The 19,077-nt window shown below is 43.0% G+C and overlaps 2 protein-coding genes across 7 annotated transcripts in view; one reads left to right on the forward strand and one right to left on the reverse strand.

Annotated features, from left to right (window-relative positions):
* Positions 1–12,437, forward strand: part of MYLK3 (myosin light chain kinase 3) — a 35,178-nt gene extending 22,741 nt beyond the window's left edge. For all 5 annotated transcript variants that reach the window (XM_014255419.2, XM_088062196.1, XM_088062198.1 and 2 more), the window contains 10 exons: positions 770–1,317; positions 2,525–2,630; positions 3,673–3,766; positions 4,021–4,130; positions 4,767–4,908; positions 5,651–5,721; positions 7,129–7,257; positions 8,318–8,470; positions 10,201–10,333; positions 11,267–12,437. In XM_014255419.2, coding sequence (XP_014110894.2) covers positions 770–1,317; positions 2,525–2,630; positions 3,673–3,766; positions 4,021–4,130; positions 4,767–4,908; positions 5,651–5,721; positions 7,129–7,257; positions 8,318–8,470; positions 10,201–10,333; positions 11,267–11,338 — 1,558 coding nt within the window. In that variant the 3' untranslated portion in view covers positions 11,339–12,437. The remainder of the gene's footprint in view (positions 1–769; positions 1,318–2,524; positions 2,631–3,672; positions 3,767–4,020; positions 4,131–4,766; positions 4,909–5,650; positions 5,722–7,128; positions 7,258–8,317; positions 8,471–10,200; positions 10,334–11,266) is intronic.
* An 851-nt stretch (positions 12,438–13,288) lies between these two features.
* ORC6 (origin recognition complex subunit 6) lies at positions 13,289–19,048 on the reverse strand. 2 transcript variants are annotated; one of them, XM_005526386.2, is made up of 7 exons: positions 18,958–19,048; positions 18,549–18,678; positions 17,622–17,785; positions 16,447–16,536; positions 15,540–15,652; positions 14,242–14,313; positions 13,289–13,884 (listed from the first exon to the last, which is right to left on the reverse strand). In XM_005526386.2, the coding sequence occupies exons 1-7, from the start codon at positions 19,020–19,022 to the stop codon at positions 13,718–13,720; spliced, it is 801 nt and encodes a 266-aa protein (XP_005526443.1). In that variant the 5' UTR covers positions 19,023–19,048; the 3' UTR covers positions 13,289–13,717. The 2 variants fall into 2 exon arrangements, with proteins under 2 accessions (XP_005526443.1, XP_014110919.1); XM_014255444.2 differs by having other exon boundaries at positions 18,876–18,971.
* Between the last annotated feature and the right edge of the window lie 29 nt (positions 19,049–19,077).

The following is a 19,077-nucleotide window of genomic DNA, read 5'->3' on the forward strand; positions in this document are numbered from 1 at the left end:
TACAACTTCACAAGTTTCAGTTCAGCCTCGGTAAAATCAGACTGTTCATGACAGTTGGAGCAGTAACAGTTGACTCAGACATTATCACACGAATGTCTTTGATGCAGTTTAGGAGCACAGAGAATTGGTTCTAACCTGTATTCTTTTCAGGCAACACAAGAGGGGGAAAAAAAATCATTAAACTTTTCCAGTAGCTAAAATGCCAAGGAAAATAGTACTGATGGAGTGAGAGAGTTTATCAAAGTTAGATTTTTAAGAGAAAGTTGTGGAAAGAATGCTATCCCATCAGAAGACCCAAACACAGATGGCTGAGTGTGCAGGTCAGCCAGCTGGAAGGGGATACAAACCATCAGATTTGTAGAGCCATATGAGCAGCCAGCCATTTAGATAATCAGCCTGTAATTGCCTGTGAAGGCAATCACTATCCTCTCTCTGCCCAGATGAGTGGTGTTTTATTAGACCAACTGTAATAATTGCAAAAAGTGGGTAAGTTTTCAAATGTGGGATTAACTCTTTGCAGGGAAAGGCATTTTGTTCAGCAGGAAGGCAGACATGTAGGGAGATGAGGACACAGAGAAAGAATCTGCATGCTCTTTGGTGCTTTCCCCATGTTCATGAGTCTTTCCCAGCAAGATTGGTAGTTAGGTTTTATCAGTACTACAGTGATTTATGGGTTTGGAAACTTAGAGATTTTTCTTTCCCCTACAAAGTTACAAAAACAAGGCTGGCCACCTGCATCAATATCAAATGTCTCCTGTTTGCTCTGCAGGATATCCATCAGTGTACATATGACTGACATGAAAGAAAAGATTGAGATGGCCAAGGAGGGAAACGTAAGTGACAGCAGAGGTAAAAGTCCCAAGTCCACACCAGCAGACTTGAAAGGAGTCAAGCAGGGGCCTGACAAATTAAAACTTCAACAGAGTCCTAAAAACATCAGCTCCAAACCAAATTCAGAAGTTAAAGGGGACGGTAAGCAAAATGAACTTGCATCTCAAACAGGGAAGCAACAGCCATCCCTGAGAAAGCCCAAACCAGGTGACAAACCTGAAGAGAAATCAGAATTAAAATGCATGCCCATAATCTCACCAAATACCCCTGCCAAGAAGCCTGTGAAAGATGCAGGGGTAGAAGTGAAAATCCATCAAGAAACAGCAAAAGTGAAAAAATCCCCAACAGATAGCAAGTCTGAGAGGAGAGAATCTGAGACTGCAGGGGGAAGCGGACACGACGCTCAGCGGAGTACAGGAGAGGCACCAGAGAAGACCAAGTCTCTGGAAGCTGGCAGAGCTCTTCCCACTCAAGGAGAAATCATCGGTGAGTTGCTCACAGTTGCTCTTGAAACTTGTACATTGAGGATTTTGTGCTATTCCTGCCTGTTGTATAGACAATAAGAGCAGGAGCAGTGCTCAGTAGAACACCCGTGTCTTACACTTCAAGGGTGTTTTGCAGTGGGTACCTTTGATTATGTGAATAAGAGTTCACAGATTCTTTTAATAGTAACTTCCCTTTTAAGGTGTGTTTTGGGAAAAAAAGCAACTCATTTACAATAAAATAGCATGAAGTGTATGTGTGATGAGAGTACAAGAATTTTGAAAAAATCCATTTTCTTTAGATGGAGCATTTGTTCCTTCAGATAGAGCGTGCAAACCAGGCACACTTTAGCAGCTATGGACTGGAGATCCAGAGCACAGAATGCAGGAGATGTTTCTTGTTGTGGCCTGCTGTGTTCTTGGCCATGGATCTCTTGGTTCCTGAGGGAACTCTTGGTTGCATTGTCTCAAAGGATGCTCTCTCCTGGCAGCACATATGTGTGTGTGTTCCAGAATGTACAGACATGGGCAGATGACCTGACTGCTCTGGTGTTCTGAGCAGGGGCTGGAGATGAGCTGAATACATGTTAAATTGCAGCCTGAGATACCTGGAGGTTAATTATAAAATTGCTTTCAAAGGGGACATAAAAAAAATGGGTTTAATGAAGCTTTACCCTAGAAAACCTTGGACACTAAGTGATCACAGTTAACTAATTTAGCTTACCACAAAATTAACCAGACTAAAATTAATGGTTGTAATGCTAATAATTGCTAATAATTGCAGCTTTAATTGGAAATTGTCTGCAAAATTCTTGCTGCTAAGAGGAACCTCATGATTTTATCAATCACTGACCTCATTCCTCAGTGCTGGGTATTTTTGCTGGTGTTTCTGGCTGTCACATAACATTTAAAAGATAAGTGTGATTTTTCTTTTCAAACCTTTAGACAATATTTTCTGTTGGCCCTTTCTGTTAATGCATCAACTAAGATGTTGGTCTCCTAAAGGCATCCAGTGGGTTTACTCTGTTAAAAAAACAGAGTGGAGATTTGGGAGGAGGGATCCTGATCTCAGTTCCAGGATTGTATTCCTTGTCTGTAGAAGGGATTTAGCAGCAAAAGCCCCTCCCATCCTGTGGGGTGAAAGCTGCAGTGTGGGGAGGTGAAGCAGGGCAGTGATGTGTGCAGAAATGACCAGCCTGTCTCCCCTGCAGATGACAGCCCCTCTCCTCCAGCTCCTTTCGAGCACCGCATCGTGAGTGTCAGGCAAGCAGAGGTGACCACGAGCTACTCCGTGTGTCGGCACGAGGTGCTGGGAGGGTAAGTGTGGCTGAGCCCAGGCTGTGCTGCTGCTGGGGAAATGCAGGGAGCTCTAGAGCTCTGCCCCAAGGGGTGTGTGAGGGGCACACAAGCTCTCTGCAGCCACAGGTTTCATCCTGGAGTCCTTTTGGTGTCATGGCTGCTCCTACATCAAGGCTGTCCCTTAGATGGCTGGTTTCTGCCCCAGCCCCATTTTCAGATGCCTGACTGCCATCCTGGTGACTGTTTTTGTCATTTGTTATAATAATCCTGGCCTCAGTGTTGTGAGAAGAGCCTGTACCCTTAAGTCAGACAGATTCAGAGCATTTGAAAAGTCAACAAAGCCCATTAGGTAAAGTAGCTTCCAAAATCTTTTTTTTTTTCTGTACTGAGCTGCACATTAAAGAAAACTAAGGAAGAGTTATAATTATTTTGACCTTACATTTAGTTTTCACTCATAGGAAGTCTGCAGCTGCTTCAGCTTTTGTATTCTTGTAGCCTTACTTATGTGACAAGAAGGCTTGATTTACACATTGATCCACGTACAAATATGGCTTAATAACTATAAGCAATGTGATGCAATAGTGGGGAAGATGGTGTTTAGGAATCATCCCAAGGGGCATTAACATAGCTGTGTGACATGGGGGAGAATTTACAGCATGCCAGAAATGCAGGCTGCAAGTGGCTACAGTTACTGGTCTTATGGTCATTTAAAACGTTCTGAGATCAGGACAGAAATATCCTTGTTAATATACCCACTACCACATCCCTGAAGGACAGCAAGGGGGTCCAGTTACAGAAGGGAGCCAGAGCATGGCCAGGCCATCATACCTCAGCAGGACCAGCGAGGCTTAATATTTTAATGTAAGCACTGAACAACTGGCTGGAAAGATAAAACTAATCCTTCATAAGCTGAGAGAAAGAGGAGCTCCATGCTGCTGGCCACCCGACTCCGTTCGCTTTGTACTGGGCTATTTTTGCTCATGATAAGAATAGTTCCAGGAGAGGTTGCTGTGCTGAGCTGTGCTGAGCTGCTTTCCCATCTTCTCCTTGGCATCCACAGGGGGCGTTTTGGGCAAGTCCACAAGTGCACGGAAATATCGACGGGGCTCAACCTGGCAGCCAAAATCATCAAAGTGAAAGGAGCCAAAGAGAAGGTGACCACACTGCTGGGAGCTCTGACCCTGCCCTCCCTACCAGAGCCCCATGAGGGGCAGCTCGTCCTTGGGTACCATCAAATACTGCAAAACCTTGGGCTTGGTGTGACTCTTTATCATCTCCTGTACTCATGAATAAACCCCCAATCCCCTTGACATCTGTGGTGTAGCTGTTGTTGGGCTTTATAAATAGTTCTGTTTTGGTATGTTGAAACTTAGAGCATATTTTGTTCATTTTTTGTTATTTTTTTCAGGAGGAAGTGAAAAATGAAATTAACATCATGAATCAGTTAAATCACGTGAATCTGATCCAGCTTTATGATGCTTTTGAAGCCAAAAATAATATCACTTTGATCATGGAATAGTAAGTTTAAATGGTCTCAGATGTCAGAATTGTCAGATGTTTGGGTTTTCTCAGGTCACTAAAGCAAATAGGGAATGATTATTCTGAACTGTGAGGAAGTGAGCAGTTTCCCAGCCTAAGAGAGAGTTGATCTCACTTTTAGAAGGAAATAATAATGTTTTAAAGATAATTTCTTCAGGTTAAAAGCTTGTCAGAGCTTTATCTCTGACTAATTTTCTCCTAACTTCCATGCTGAATTAAGTTCAGTTGTCAGCTCATGTGAAACAGCTTTCGGTTTAAGAAGTTCCAGTTAGTAAATTTTGTAGGTTGAAGACTTGTTTTCCCATGACTAATAAGATGAGTGAATAAGATACTTTTGAACTCCCTGTAGGTTCTCCAGGTCCCATAGGATCACCAGGTTGTGTGGGTTTGGGTTTGACATGTATCCCCCAAATACTTGTGACAACTTTCCCATTTTTGAATATAGATTGATACTTAATTTCAAGAGAAGTAAGTCCTGTCAAGTCACTGAGGCTGCTGATACCTTGGATGTTTTGTTAGGACACTCAATTACAGAGCCTAATTCCCAGCCTGGAAATAAACCGGGCTAATGCAAGATTTTAGGGTTTTTAATGCTTTTCTATGTGAAAATTTTAGTCTTGATGGTGGGGAATTATTTGACCGGATCACAGATGAAAATTACCATCTGACGGAGCTGGATGCCATCCTGTTCACCAAACAGATTTGTGAAGGAGTCCACTACTTGCACCAGCATTACATTCTCCACTTAGACCTGAAGGTCAGTTGTTTGTGCTCTCTGTGCTTTAGTGGTGCTGGTTTAGGCACCAGAGGGTCTCTGATTACTGAGGAGTAATTTCTCATTTCATGGACTCATGTCATAAAGGAGTAGCCTTAATAGCTACAATGAATGGAGCTTTAGAGATTGATAACTTTTTCCCAATGTCTATTCAGTAGCTTGCTTGGAATCATCAGGATTCTGGGTTTTTGCCTTTCTTAAATCAGCAACTTTTCATTCTCTATAGCATTAAACGATCTCCTTTTATCATCAGTGAAAAAACCCCACTCAAAACCTCCTTGGCCAGAAATGCCCACAATCTTCCCTCCATTTCCCCTACACTTTTTTAACAGCGTACAAATTCCTGTCCAGTCATCTATAGCTTGTACTTTTTACTGCCTGGAACCAACCTGCAGCAAAATTGCAATGGTTTCCTAATGGTCCCTTAATAACTGACTTTTTTAAACAGAAATACAAACTGGTTTTTTTCTGCCTGTTTATATAGCACCTTACACAAATGACATTAGACCAGGCTGGCTCATAATCCTGCAGTTGTAATACATTTGGACCCCATCACTCCCCCATCCTCACCTTGAAAAATATTCTCATTGGAAAAAAAATAAATAAATTTGGGTGTATTTGATCTGTTTTTTGTGACTTTTTATGGAGGGAATTGTATATACTGTCTCTTGCTAAATATCTCTTTCAAACATTTAACTCAAAATACCCTCTTATCTTTTTGTAGCCTGAAAACATCCTATGTGTAAGTCACACAGGAAACCAGATTAAAATTATTGACTTTGGATTAGCAAGGCGGTAAGAAAGTTCAGTTGTGAATTATTTTAAGAAAAAAAACCAAATCCAACTCACAAACCTCTGACATGTTTCTGGTAGTTCTTTGGTGGGGGATTGTGTTTTAATGGCTCTGTAATAATTCTGTGTGAGTGAGCTAAGCATTATGCTTTTGCAGGCATGAGTTTTCTGCTGTGTGCATTAATTATCTAATTACATTTTCAAATAACATTTCCCTTGGATAAAGCTTTACTACTGTTCTAATTATCTCAAAATTATTCTCCATGTAGAGCTTTTACTCTAGGGACTCTGTGAAGGCTCCCAGAGACTTCTTGACTGCGGGGTTTCATGGTGCAGGTTCTAATTGTAGAAATTATCTGCTAAACTCTTTAAGTAGCTAAGTTGATTGAAGGAAAAAAAGGAGGAAAAAAAAAAAGTTTGAACTGTCCCATGTGAAAAAGGAAACCCTCAGAAAAACAGGGACTTTTCTCCATTCTTTTATTTTGCTTGCATGAATTTAAAGGAAAGCTGTGAGAGCATAAGCCAATTGTCATAGAATAAAAATGAATTATTTCTATTACTATAACAGTAAGAACAATAATATGTCTCTAATTATTTTCTAACCCCATTGAGATTTTTCTTAATCTAAAAGCTGGTACATTACATTCATGCACAGATATATTTATATGCTTATATATAAGTATCTGTTGAAGAACTTTGTTTCCATAAAATACTTGTGAAAAAAAAAAAAGTACGTTAAGTTTGGGGTTTTATTTGTTCAGTTTTTAAATTTGGAGGGTAAAGATAGAAGCTTCTACTGAAGCAGTTTTGTGAACAACATCATCCAAGTGAAAGAGATTTACAAGCAGTGCTTCAGTGGTTTGTTCTGTCTGAACACAGATGTTACTCCAATTGCTGTCAGTGGCAAATGTTTCTGGTTCAGTCTCATAACCTTGCCTTGTTTAGCAATAGCAAAAAGAATAGAAATATCATTTGCCCCTATATGGGGGCACTGTTACTTGTTCCTGAGCCCAAATAATCATCTTCAGTCCCACCTTAGAAGTTACATTGTGTTCATATCTGTGATGCAGATGTTTACCCTGGGTACATCTCACTAATCAAATGCTCTCCAAATCTTGTATAATCAAAACTGCTTCATTTGTTTCATGGATTTTGGACAACATCTGCTGGAAATCACCTGTGCTGCCTGGCAAAGGGTAAAGCTGCTACCAGTCTTTGGGGGAGCCCTTTGCAGGTTTAGTGTCCTTGTTCCTCCTGGCTCTGCTCTGGCAGGGGGATAACGATGGAATGTTCCCCTGGGGTCAGCAGTGCTGCCCTGGCTGCGGGCACTTGGCTCTGCTCCCAAAAGCCTTGCCTTGCTCTCCCCTTGGTGAGATGAGCTCCTCACTCGTGGCTCTTCTCCCGGTACAGGTACAAACCCTGTGAGAAGCTGAAGGTGAATTTTGGGACTCCAGAGTTCCTGGCTCCCGAAGTGGTGAACTATGACTTTGTTTCCTTCCCCACGGACATGTGGAGCGTGGGTGTCATCACGTACATGCTGTGAGTGGCTCTGCCAGGGGTGCTGTGCTGGCTCCTGGGGCCCTGCAGGGCAGGAATGCAGCAGCCACTGAGCACATCTGGCTGTGACTCCTCCTAACCTGTTAAAAGCCCCAGCTTTCCACACAGAGTCACCTTGCTGTGTGTCCAAAGTGTCTAAACAACAAATGATCTTTTTGATAAATATGTAAATATTCTTCTCCCTTATCATCTTGCTTAGCAAAGTAAAATGGGTCAGGTTGGTTTTGTTTTTTTTTTACTCTAAAAGTTGCCCAAAATATGTGAGAATTTTAATTTTGATTGTGTTTTTGAGGACTTGAATTAATTTTTAAATTTGTGATCTGATCATTTTACCATCTTAGACTTGGTGTGCATCTGCACAGGAGAATTAATATTATCTGTGGTGGGCCATGGGTCTAAGAAATGACCTGTCGTGAACAGGGCTGAAACCTGTCTCTGCTATCTGGATGGCAACCATGGACAGCTTGTCTGTCCAAAGTCTCTACCTTCTGATGAGCTTATTTTGCATCCCAGAATCTTTCACAGACATTTTCTGTGAACTGGATAAATTTCTGGTTTAAATTTGTATGTTAGCCAAAACCCAACTGCATGAAGTAATAAATGATGGAAGCAATCAATCTGGGCTTAGAGACTAACTGTAAAAAGTAATTATGTTCAGGATTCTGTTTAACTCAAGCCGCATATGGATATGGGCCCTGATTTGGGAAAGCTCTTGGGTCCCTCTAGCTTTCCTAGCTGGGAAAGCACTGAAGGGATGTACCTAAATCCTCACTGAATCCATTCCTTGGGGATCTATTAATGGTGTTCCCTGACCTGAGTGAACTGCTGGGGGGAAACACTAAATTACAATACTTAATTGCCCCAAACTGCTGCCTTTTCATGGCAGGGGCTGAGAAGTGGAACCCTCCATAGCTGAAAGGGCTGAGGGAGCTTTTTCCTCTGTAAGATAACAACAGCTATAAAGTAGAGGATTCATAGAAGGAAAAACATACCTTGCATATGATAACTGCTCTTCTTCCCCCACCCCATCTTTCTCTTTAAGGCTTAGTGGCCTGTCCCCTTTCCTGGGAGAGACTGATGCAGAGACAATGAATTATGTAGTCAATTGCAGCTGGGATTTTGATGCAGAAGCATTTGAACAGCTCTCAGAGGATGCCAAAGACTTTATTTCCAGACTGCTTGTGAAGGAGAAAAGGTACCTCTGTGTCTGATTGTGAGGACAGTAGCACCAATGATATTGAATTCTTACCAGCCAACTGTTTGGATTGCAGCCAACAATGAGAACTTACTATGTGACATTTTTGTGTGCTGGCTCTGGGCTTGCTGGGCAGTTCCTCAGTGATTCAGAAGTCCCTGTTTTAAAGGAAGGTGTCTGTGTACCCTGACTGAGGAAAGTTGCTTTTCACAGTAGCATCAATACAGGCAGAACACAGGAAATCTGGAAGGATTTGCAGTATAGGAATCTGTCTCTAAAGCTTTTGCTTCTCCGAGCAAAAACTATTTCTGTTGTTATTTTGGACTCTCACAAGCCTTGACAGAAATTGCAAAAATGCCTCTTGAAAGCCATGGAGGATAAATGGAAGCTGCAGCTGTGAAAATGAGCATTGTTCTCTTCTAAAGTGGTCTACAGGCTTTTGGGAGATATTAGGGAGAGTTTGGGACTTAACTCTGCTTGTGGCTTCTCAATCTTGGCTCTACTGAGATCAAGTGATTGCACATATGAAACAAAGCAGAGAATGAGGTTCATATTGATGTCAGACCACAGCTGGGGGGGTTGGCTTGGTACAGAAATTTTTCTCTTGCTGAGTAGTGATACAAAACTAATCAAATCAGGAAATGATGCATACAGTAAAACAGATTGTGTGTTTGAGAGGAATTCAAAGGAGTGCTTAGCATATTAACAACTTCCAGATCATTACCTAAATCAGACGAATCAGTTCTAGTACTAATTCCATTTTGAACAATAGGTTCCTATGAAAAACAAAGAATTAACTGAAATTTAGCATATTGCCAGCAGGAGAGATCTAAGGGTTTTTTCTCAGACTGTAATGATTTGCTGTGAGACTGTAAACTTTGGAGACTTCAGTTTTTCTGTGCAGTGGGATTAGGGTGTCCAGAAGGATACTCTGCAAAGTCTGGTTAGAAGCTGTGAATGAAATGAGTATGTGAGGGAGGAGTTCTGTCAGTGAGTTGCAGAGAGCAGTGATTATTTGGCCCAGTTGTTCACAAGGTGTGTGGCAGCCTCTGCTCTCCTGCAGCCCAGGCACCTTTGGGTGGCTCTGGCCTTGTGCAAGATCTGCAGCCCCCTCCCCTGACTGCTGAAATCGGGGTGAGCAGGCAGGAGTTGTCTTTTCATCATCTCGGCTCAGACAGAGCTCAGGAGTTAGATATAGGCTTCTGATTGAAAAAAAGGCAAATTAAACTTTTTTCTCAACACCTCTACTGCAAGATTTCCTTTATTACCATCTATTTCTCAAACATTTTAGGATAGGCTGTAGCATTTGTGCCCATCATTGGATGTTAGGTAAAGTATGCTTAGCTTGATCCAAGTTGAGGGTGAATAGACAATCGTGCTTTTTAAATATGAGGCACAGAATGAGCTTGTGCTGTCAGGACAGACAGATAACACAAACGCTACTTTTCTGTTAGCAATGTTCTAAATTTTCATGATAAAGTGTTACATTACCTCATGAACTTAACCACAGCTCAACTGAGCCACTGCAGAGCCACCAGCCGTCCTGCATCCCACTCACCCCTCCTGCTGGAGAGTGCAGGATGCTATCGAGATCCCAGGCTCGGGGATGAGCAGCATTTGCACTCGTGTCCATTTATTTGAGGTGGTTTCTTTACGGCTAACAAAGAGGAGCACTGAGGAGGTGAGCAGAGGGGGCTGGCTGGGTTTTCACGGCAGATCCCTCCCTGCAGCTGCCGGATGAGCGCGACGCAGTGTCTGAAGCACGAGTGGCTCAACAACCTCCCTGCCAAGGCCCAGAAGTCAAATTTCCGCCTGAAATCCCAGCTGCTGCTGCAGAGTTACATGGCCCACAGGAAGTGGAAGGTAAATACACAAAGGCTGGCAAATCTGCTTCCAGAGGGAAAATCAGCATAGCACAGGCAGAGCCATTCCCTTCTCTTGTGTGGGGGCTCACTAGTGCCCACAGGCTTCTTGGTTGTATCAGTTGTGAAGTCTATTTTTACCTGTAAATGAAGTATTTTGTTCTGCAGAAGGATATTGCTTCTATTTCTAGTAAGTTTGGTTTCAATTTTCACACTGATTGGTCTTTAGAAGTTTTTTACATCTTTTGTTCTATATGTTCAGAGGCTTCAGATGCTACTTTATATTAAAAGTTCATTCTCTTTATACTTTTTCCATTGCTAACAGTTGCATTGATCTGTTGTCACTAAGGAGTAGGGATATAACTTCAGGCAGTTTCTGCCTCTCTCTTTGGGATAGAGGAAAAAAAAATTAGACTTAAACCCATCTTCAGGATGTTACTGATAACGCCAGGCTCCTTCTGAACTAAGTTTTTATGAAGTTAGAGGTAGTAATTTGTGTTTGAATGTGATTGTAGATAATTGATCCTAAAAGGTGACCACAGTGATCTTGTTAGAAAGAAGCCTGTGGAATTGTGAGGCAAACTCAGTGAGCACCATTTCCTTCTCTTCTGCCACTGGGGAGTTGCATTTCCTTGCCAAGGAGTTAAATCAGAGGCTTACATTGTTTTCAGTCCTGCACTGCAACTGCTTGGTGGCAAACTTCTGCACTTGCATTTTAAAGATGACACAATCTAAGGACCTATCACTGTACAATTCATAGTAACACTGAAGTACCTCACAGTGCCAGCTGCTCTGCAGGAACCACTGCAACCCACACAAGCTGGGGGTCACTAGAGGGAAATGGATTTACCAGCAAGAAAAATCCCTGTCAGATGGAGAAAAGTTCCTTTGCCTTGGTTGCACTCACACTTGGACTATTCTATTCCGTTCACAGAAACACTTCTATGTGGTGGCTGCTGCTAACAGGCTGAAGAGATTTCAGAGTATGTCTGTCAAGCTTGCGTGAGCTTGTGTGAAACCTCCACCACTCCTGGAGATGGACATGAAGCCATGGAAGGAGGACTCTGTCTTCAAACATTTCTATCCCTGTTTTATAACATAAGGTTTTGGGACTGTCTTCCTCAATTATTCTGTGTGTTAGTACTGCGGTTCCAGAAGTGCCTTAAGGAAGAGGCACAAGATTTCTGAAAGCAGAAGCTATTTTGTTTGTTTTTACAAGTTTTTAGTTGTTCTATACAGTGCTGGAAAAACGTGGCTGTTACTGGGGCTGACTTCTTGCTGAAGGCTTTGATTCTGCGGAGTATTGCTGGTGTGTTTATAGCAGAAAACCCCTGGCAGTTTTCTAGTCTCTCCAGCAAGCACAGGATCTTTAAAGACTTTCTTCTTGACTGATGTATATGTGTTACCAGTTTAGAGAACTGCCACACAGTGGCACAACTTGTCCCTCAGGTGTTTGTTACTTAAAACAGAAGATAAAGACATCATTTTCTTTCCAAAACGTAATTTCCCCACAACATGAAGATGCTCCGGTGCAACTCCAGCTCGGATGGTTTTGGTTTGTTGTTTTGGGTTTTTATTATTCTACTCTCTCCCTTAAAAAACAGTCACTGCATAGTTAGGAACTATGAGGAACCCTGGTTTGAAGTAACTTAAATCAGTCCATTGCTGCTGTTTCTAAGGGCAAGTTGAATTAGCTGAACTGATTGAACTTCTGGAAGGAGATGTGTGAAACTGCCATGAATACAAATCACCTAATGACTGTCGGGTCTATGCAAAAAGATCTCATGGTGTAGAGAAAAGAGGAGAATTCCAGAGTTTTTATGTTTTTAAAACTTGTAAGTGCTTTTCTTTGTCCATGACTGCAGCACTTGTTAAGTTTTAGTCTGACGATTTGTTTTTCCTCTCTGGGAATTTTAATGCAGTCTGAGAAGCTGGTATAGTGTGACATGCAAAAGAGGTTTCATTTCTAACAGGTTCAATGACAGTGAAACAAAGTGTTGCCAGACTCTGCCTTTACTCCAGTTAGGAGGTTGAAGCCCTTTTTTTCCCCCTCACTTTGCTCTTGAACATTAAACTTTTTCTTCACAATATTAACTTATTTTGGATTTTAAACTCTTATGTGTAGAGTTGGAGTCACTTACAATCTTTCAGATAAAAGTACAACACTATTTATTAAACCCGTGGTTTCCTGTTCTGGATTCTGCAAAACTCAGTGTGAACTGGATGGGCTCTTAGGAAAAATGGAAACTAATATTACTAAAAGTAGCTTTCTAGCAAAGGCACGTGTAAAGCTCCTCTGAACAGTATGGCCCGTCACATCCCTTGAATTTGCACAAGTGTTGGTTGCTAATGATGAGGTTTGTAAGACTGGCTTACTCTAGCTATTTTTTTCCACTCAAGTGCTTCTCACTGTGCCTAGTCTTGACTTCTGCAGTATTTCCAGAATTGGGACAAAGAAGAATCTTGATAATTTATCACCTTCTATGAAGGCCCACTTTTGTTCGTGTTTTACTTCCACAGTGTTTCTGCATGCTGAATGTCACTGTATTCATTTGTCTGTATATTTCTGAATTAATACTAATAAATTTCATGAAAGTGGAACAAGAATATTCATCAACTTTGGTTGAAGTCCCCCTGCCAAACAAACCTGAAAGTGTTTCTGGGTAGGTCCAGAGATACAGGCCAAGCAGAAAACATGCAAGAGAAATGGAACAAAGACCTTTTCTCTAAGCTTATGACTACGAGACATAAAAAAATCTGTTACCCAGTCAACATACTTTTCCTCTGGATATCTTCCTTCTTAAGGCACAGGAATCTCCTCCATGTTTTTTAGTTTGCATTCCAAGTACCTGTGCCAAGAACATGATGTCATAATACAAAGCTTTTCCTTCCAGTACTTTTATGTTTCTTGGAGTATTTGGGACCCCTTACAAAAGCACAAGAGATTTCATTCCTATACATGTGAAAATAAGTAAAATTTATTGACTAAACAGTATCTATTAATAAAAACAACAAAAAAAAACCCCTAAAAAAATAAGGCTTTATTTCTCTGCTGGCTTTGCAGTTTAACAAGGCACTATTAGTTCCAATTCCTCTTATTTCACTGACTGCTTCCAGGCCTGAGGGCCTGTAACTTTTAACTTATTTACACTTAAAGTAGCATTAAAATGTTACCCACTTCTTGCAGCAAGAGAATGAAGCTATTTTACCCCTAATGCTCCAGCCTGGTGAGCAGTCACACACACTTCCTATAAAATCCCATCACTCTGTGGTGTCATTTATTAAAAACCTGAATACTGAAAACCTAAATAAAATCAGTTGTCTGCCAGGCAGCCATCACTCATATACTACTGGATCTCTTGCTGGAGCAAGGGGAGAGTTAAAATTAAGAGCAAGCAGCAGTTCCATTACTGGGTGGCATTACAGAGTCAGTACTCCTTGTCTCTCGTGCCTTAGCAGCATTTTCCAGGATTTTCTTTTTCCATTCTTCATAATCCTGATTTGTTTCAGTCTTTGGCTGTTTACATGGTACTTCCTCATCCTCTTCAGAGCCTATAGGAAACAGGAGAGAGGCCATCATGCTGCCTGGGGATAACAGGCAGTGAGCAAATGTACAGACACCAGGAGGGGGCTGTCCCTGGGGGTATCTAATCCTGTGCTCACTGCTCCCCTCACCTGCTGGGACAGTCACCTCTGCACCTCTGTCTGAACAGAGCAGCCGTCCTTCATTCTACCGGGACTACTCAGTATAAACTCCACTGTCCTGCTGCCAGGCTCTTTGTGCTTCCACAAAGGTTTGCAGGATGGAGGGAGCATCATGGCTCATCACACAACTAGAACACTGAGCAGCAGGAAAGCTCAGAACTACTCCAGTGAGGTGATTTTCCCTCCCAGCTAAACACAACTTACCGTCTTCCTGCTCACACTGCTCCAGGGTGCTCTGCAAGCTGTCAGGTGTCTCTGCAGCCGGTGGAACATCTTCTAAAAAAACAAGTAAGTTGCTTTGCTTCTGAATGGTATTTGGGGCTCCAAGGGTGGCTTAAAAGTAATTCTCTGACAGCAGTGCCACCCTCCACAGTACTGTTGTCCAGTGAGAGCTGTTCCCTGGTCCAGACTGATGCTCAAGCTCTACAGGAGGTGCCAGCACTTCAAGTATGGTATGGACTGACTGGCTGCTTTAATTAGCAGGCTGCTAATTAGAAGCAAATTGCTCCTGCATTGGTAACCACAATGATCCATCTTATTTATTGCCCCAAACCACCTTCTAGATCACTCAGCCAGGATTAACAATTATTTATTTTCCTTCTATTCCATTCCCACAATTTTTGTAGATATCCACAACAGGCAGGGGGCTGTCCAGGTATACAGATGCACATTCTTCCCTGAATTCTTACAGAAATTCACAGTTGTCTTCAGTTGCTTTAGTGCTGGGGTAATGTTTGGGTTTTTATAGGGCATGTGCCTAGGAGACAGTAGCAGCTTTTGGGTTAGATTCAGGAAGCCTGTTGCAGAAAACATCAGGGTATGAAGACACAGTGAGAGAGGATAACTTTCAGTGGGAAAGTGAGAAATGAAAGCCTGGGAAAGAAAAAAGGAGAAAGAGGAAGCAGCAGAAATACAATTAGGGCACATACTGTATTTCAGGCTTTCTCCCCCACAAAAAGGAGTAGAGAGCTGCAGGCTCAAGAGTGGGCAAGAAATATTCCTGACATCTGCCCAACGTATGGGGACGGGTGGTGCCAGGAAATGGCTGAGTTGGTACCAGAACAGCAAGGATTATGCTTGTTAATCTTGCAGTGGGGGAAAGGAAAGCACAGGAGTGAGTCAGCCTGAGGAAAATGTTTTGTGATAATTTGTGTCAGGTTGCCATGTTAACAGGATGCAGAAACCAGGCAAGAGGGAGGAATCCATGATAGGTCAGGTAGTATGGGAGAAGCAAGGAATAAATTGCAGTAGCAGATACTGTAAAGAGCAGTGAGAATTTGAGAAGAGAGGAAAATATTATTTTTGTCCTTGCTAAGCTATTGCAACTTCTCCAGAAGCAAGGTCTGTGAGTGGAACTGGGCTCCAGGAAACAGGTAGGAGTGGATGGGCAGATTTGGATGAAAGGGGACAGCTGAAAATGATCAGACTGAAATCGTCAGTGGAAGAGGATGGGGTTCTGTGAGGCCATGGGATGTCTTACAGGGACAAAGCCAGAAACTTACTGCTGAGCTGCTGGCTTATCTTCTCCAGCTGATTGCACAGCCGGTCAAATATTGCTTTTTTCACTCCAGATGTAGCCAACATTTTAGTTTTGTCCACTTTTAGCTTCAAACACCTACAAGAGAAAGTTATCTCTGTACAAAGCAACACCCCAGCAACTATCACTTAGGTGAAGTGATAATTACTGTTACAACACTGCCTGTGAGAATGAGGAAGGCAGGCCTGACATTTTTTTCCACCTATCCTTGTGTCAGTCAGAAACAAATCTGCCTAAAAAAAACCCTACAGTACTCAGTCAATACAGCTCAACTGAAAACTCAGGCTGAGTTCAACTTACATAAAGAATTGTTTTAGGAAAAGCTAACTTTTCAGATTTTTGGGGAAAGAGGACAAAATACCACTACAACAAAAAGCTGAATGTGATTCTGTCAAGAGAGGCCTTGGCAGGAGCTGTGCAACTACACAGCACCTGTACTGCTGATTAAGACTGTCACAAGTTGTAATGCTGAGGGAGGAAGATCTCTGCATACAAGCAAATTCTTCCCAAGTGCTGGCTGAGTCACCTCTCTTAGCTGACATGGGCATACAGCTACCAGAGCCATCTCCCAAATGCTACAGCACCCTCAGGATGTAATGGCATAGCTCTTGGAGCTTTTCCTTCTTCAGAATGGCTACTTGGTGCTCAGAAGGCCTTTTTGCACCTTGAGCAGTATTTCACTAAAAGCCCTGTACGTTTTTGCTTTGTGCAGTGCACATTGAAGGCTTCACTAAGAGGGAAGGCCTGGTTTGCTCCAGCTGTCTCCCTCTGCAAGAGCAGGGCAGCAGGATATGCTAAGAATGAGCTGCTGGCACTGGCTGGTGTCTCTGCAGGCATTTCAGCCTGTAGAAAGTCTCCCAGGCTACACTCACCTGCATGCAGTGCACAGTGCAGCTGTTATAAACAGGGGCTTGGAGAGATCCAGGTCTGCTCGCTGTGCTTTGGAGAGGCTGCCTTCATACCTGGGGAACAGCAAGTGATAATTGGACAGTGCATTTGCCTCACATGAAGCTTTCAAACCCATCTGTCACACGGTACTTGGAACTTGAACAGGTCTGTTGCACCACCTGGGCCTCTGCAACCCACTCAAGCAGAAACAGCAGCTCCTGGATGAGAGGAGCAAAACAGATGAGGGAAAGAAGGGATGACCTCCTCTTTTGGAATCAGAGGTATTTTAAACTGGGGACCTGGATCAAGGCATGTCATAAAATCTACTTCACGTACTCCTGATCCACACAGAACTTTTAGCTCTCCCTTACATCCTAAAATTTATAGTGAGATGCTCTACATAAATCCATCCCACAATACAAAGTAGCATTACAGCTTCTCTGATTCCTGTAACATGTGTTACAGAGAGGAAGGTTTATAAATGGAAAATGGCAAAGTGGATGTGCAGCATTGAAGAATGTAACTTTTTATTGTCCACCTGCCCCAGGCTACTTTTTTCCAGTTTGTATTAAGCAGCACCAAGCAAGCACAGCCTTTGTGCACTGACCTAACAGCATTTAAACATGTACTATCAGGGTGACAGCACTGCGGAACAGAGCTCTTCAGGGACTGCTCTGCTTAAAGCATATCATACAGAACAGAAAATTTTAGTTAGCTCTGTTGAATATCCACTGAACTGTTCCACCTATTGGTTTTACAGGTAGAGTGATGTGCATTTTGACAGACCTGTATCCCCAAAAGGGAGGATTTATTTCTACTAAGCATTACTTCTGAGCTGTGCCCTGATCAGCAGTTAAAAGTATGACAGTGTGATGCTATGGGCAAATACAGGGATTAAGAGCCCTATACTGTTTACGCTATTCCCAGCTGAAAAATTCTGAGTTGGACAATGACTTGCTGAGATTCACAGACTAAATCTTTCTAACAAGTATTCTAATAAGTGGTCCAGCTCATGGCTGGATCTTCAGTGCTAAGAACTCACATTAGAGCTCCAGTCAGTAGGAGATATCTGGCCCTTCCAAACATCAAGCTCTTTACGCACCTGAAGAACAAGGAACCTTACTTGTGGCTCCCAGTGTGCCCACAAGAGCTTCCTCACCTCTGCAGGATTTCTGAAGCCATGTTCACTGCCTCTGAGCAGCAAAACTGCACAGCCAAGTCTCGTATCCCCAGCCTCTGGTTCACCTCTAGCAAACACTCCAAAGACTTCATGGAGCTTTGGTAGGTGGTCTTGTTCAAACCAGCGAGTTTAACACAATAGCTCTGTCAAGACAAAGACAAGCCCCAAGAATTAGCAAGATTCCTTCCTGACATCTTAATCAGGCAACCAACAAAACCATTAGGTTCAGTTGCTACATTAAACAAATTTGTGCAATGAATAATATAATGAAGTGTATTTTGACTACAGAAAGATTAACCACCTAGAAATGCCACATCTTTTAATACAGTGATATTTTTAGATGGTTTCACTGGCAGTGAGATTTGACATTTCCATATATAATGTTGGCCCCTTTATCACGAGGTAGTTAGTGACAAAATTACCAAAGTCTGGATTGAAGACATAAGCAACAACTTCATGCAGTCAGGTCCAATTAAATTCTCCTCTGCTGTAAATGGACAATCATGAATAGGTCCTACCAGGCATTATTTTGACAACTCAGTGCTATTCACCTGGCAGATTTACAGATACCCCTACAATAAGAGATTTCTTGGAGCAACTGCTTTTTTCCCACAGTAAAAGGGGACAGATCTTCAATTCAACATCCTTGCTGGCAATTTGTTACTACAGGAGTTGAAATTAAGTTGAAATTATACCAAAGCAAGCTCAGTTTGTGAGGGACTATGACAGTAATGTCAGTTTTCACTGTTTCAAACTGAACAGTGGAAGGTCTAACAAAGGAAAGCGCGGGATTTAGGGGAAGGTTAGGTATTATTTCCCATTCCTGCTCCCAACACACACTACAGAACAATGGTTTTGTGGAGTCAGGCAGAATGCACCAGCCGGCCAGGTCACACACTATCTTACTTTGTCAACTGGTTGCTTCATGAAACTCGCCGCCAGGTCCAGACACATCACAGCAGTGCTCGTCGCGGTCATCTGAGCCATTAACCCCGTGCACTTCACCTGGGACAGCCGCAGATACTCCTCAGCTTTTCTGCAAAACACCCAGAACACAAAGCTCTCGTCAAACCCCCAGCTACAATCCAGAATGCCCGACAGGACTAGATCCAAGGTTCCGCAGCCCGGCCTTAGTGCCAACGCCGTCCTTTCTCTGAAGATGTGCAGCGGCAGCCGCAGCTCTGCACCACCGTCTCACTGAGCCCGCGGCTTTGGGACTTCCAGCACACCCACCAGACCCGAGACGGGCGCTGCTGCGGTGCCGGGCCGCCGGGAGGGAACAGCACCTGCGGTGCGGGCAGGGGGCCGGCGGTACCTGAGCACGGCGGGCTCGGCCAGGCCCAGCCGGGCCGCCATGGCCCGCACGGCCCCACGCTCCATCGCCCGCCGCGCCTGGCGCGCACGCAGCCCATTGGCCGCCCGCGCCGCCAATCAC

This window comes from Pseudopodoces humilis, chromosome 14 (genome assembly GCF_049639895.1).
Source record: "Pseudopodoces humilis isolate 2021_Gansu_Grassland_sample_001 chromosome 14, ASM4963989v1, whole genome shotgun sequence".
In the NCBI taxonomy this organism is placed as follows: Eukaryota; Metazoa; Chordata; class Aves; order Passeriformes; family Paridae; genus Pseudopodoces; species Pseudopodoces humilis.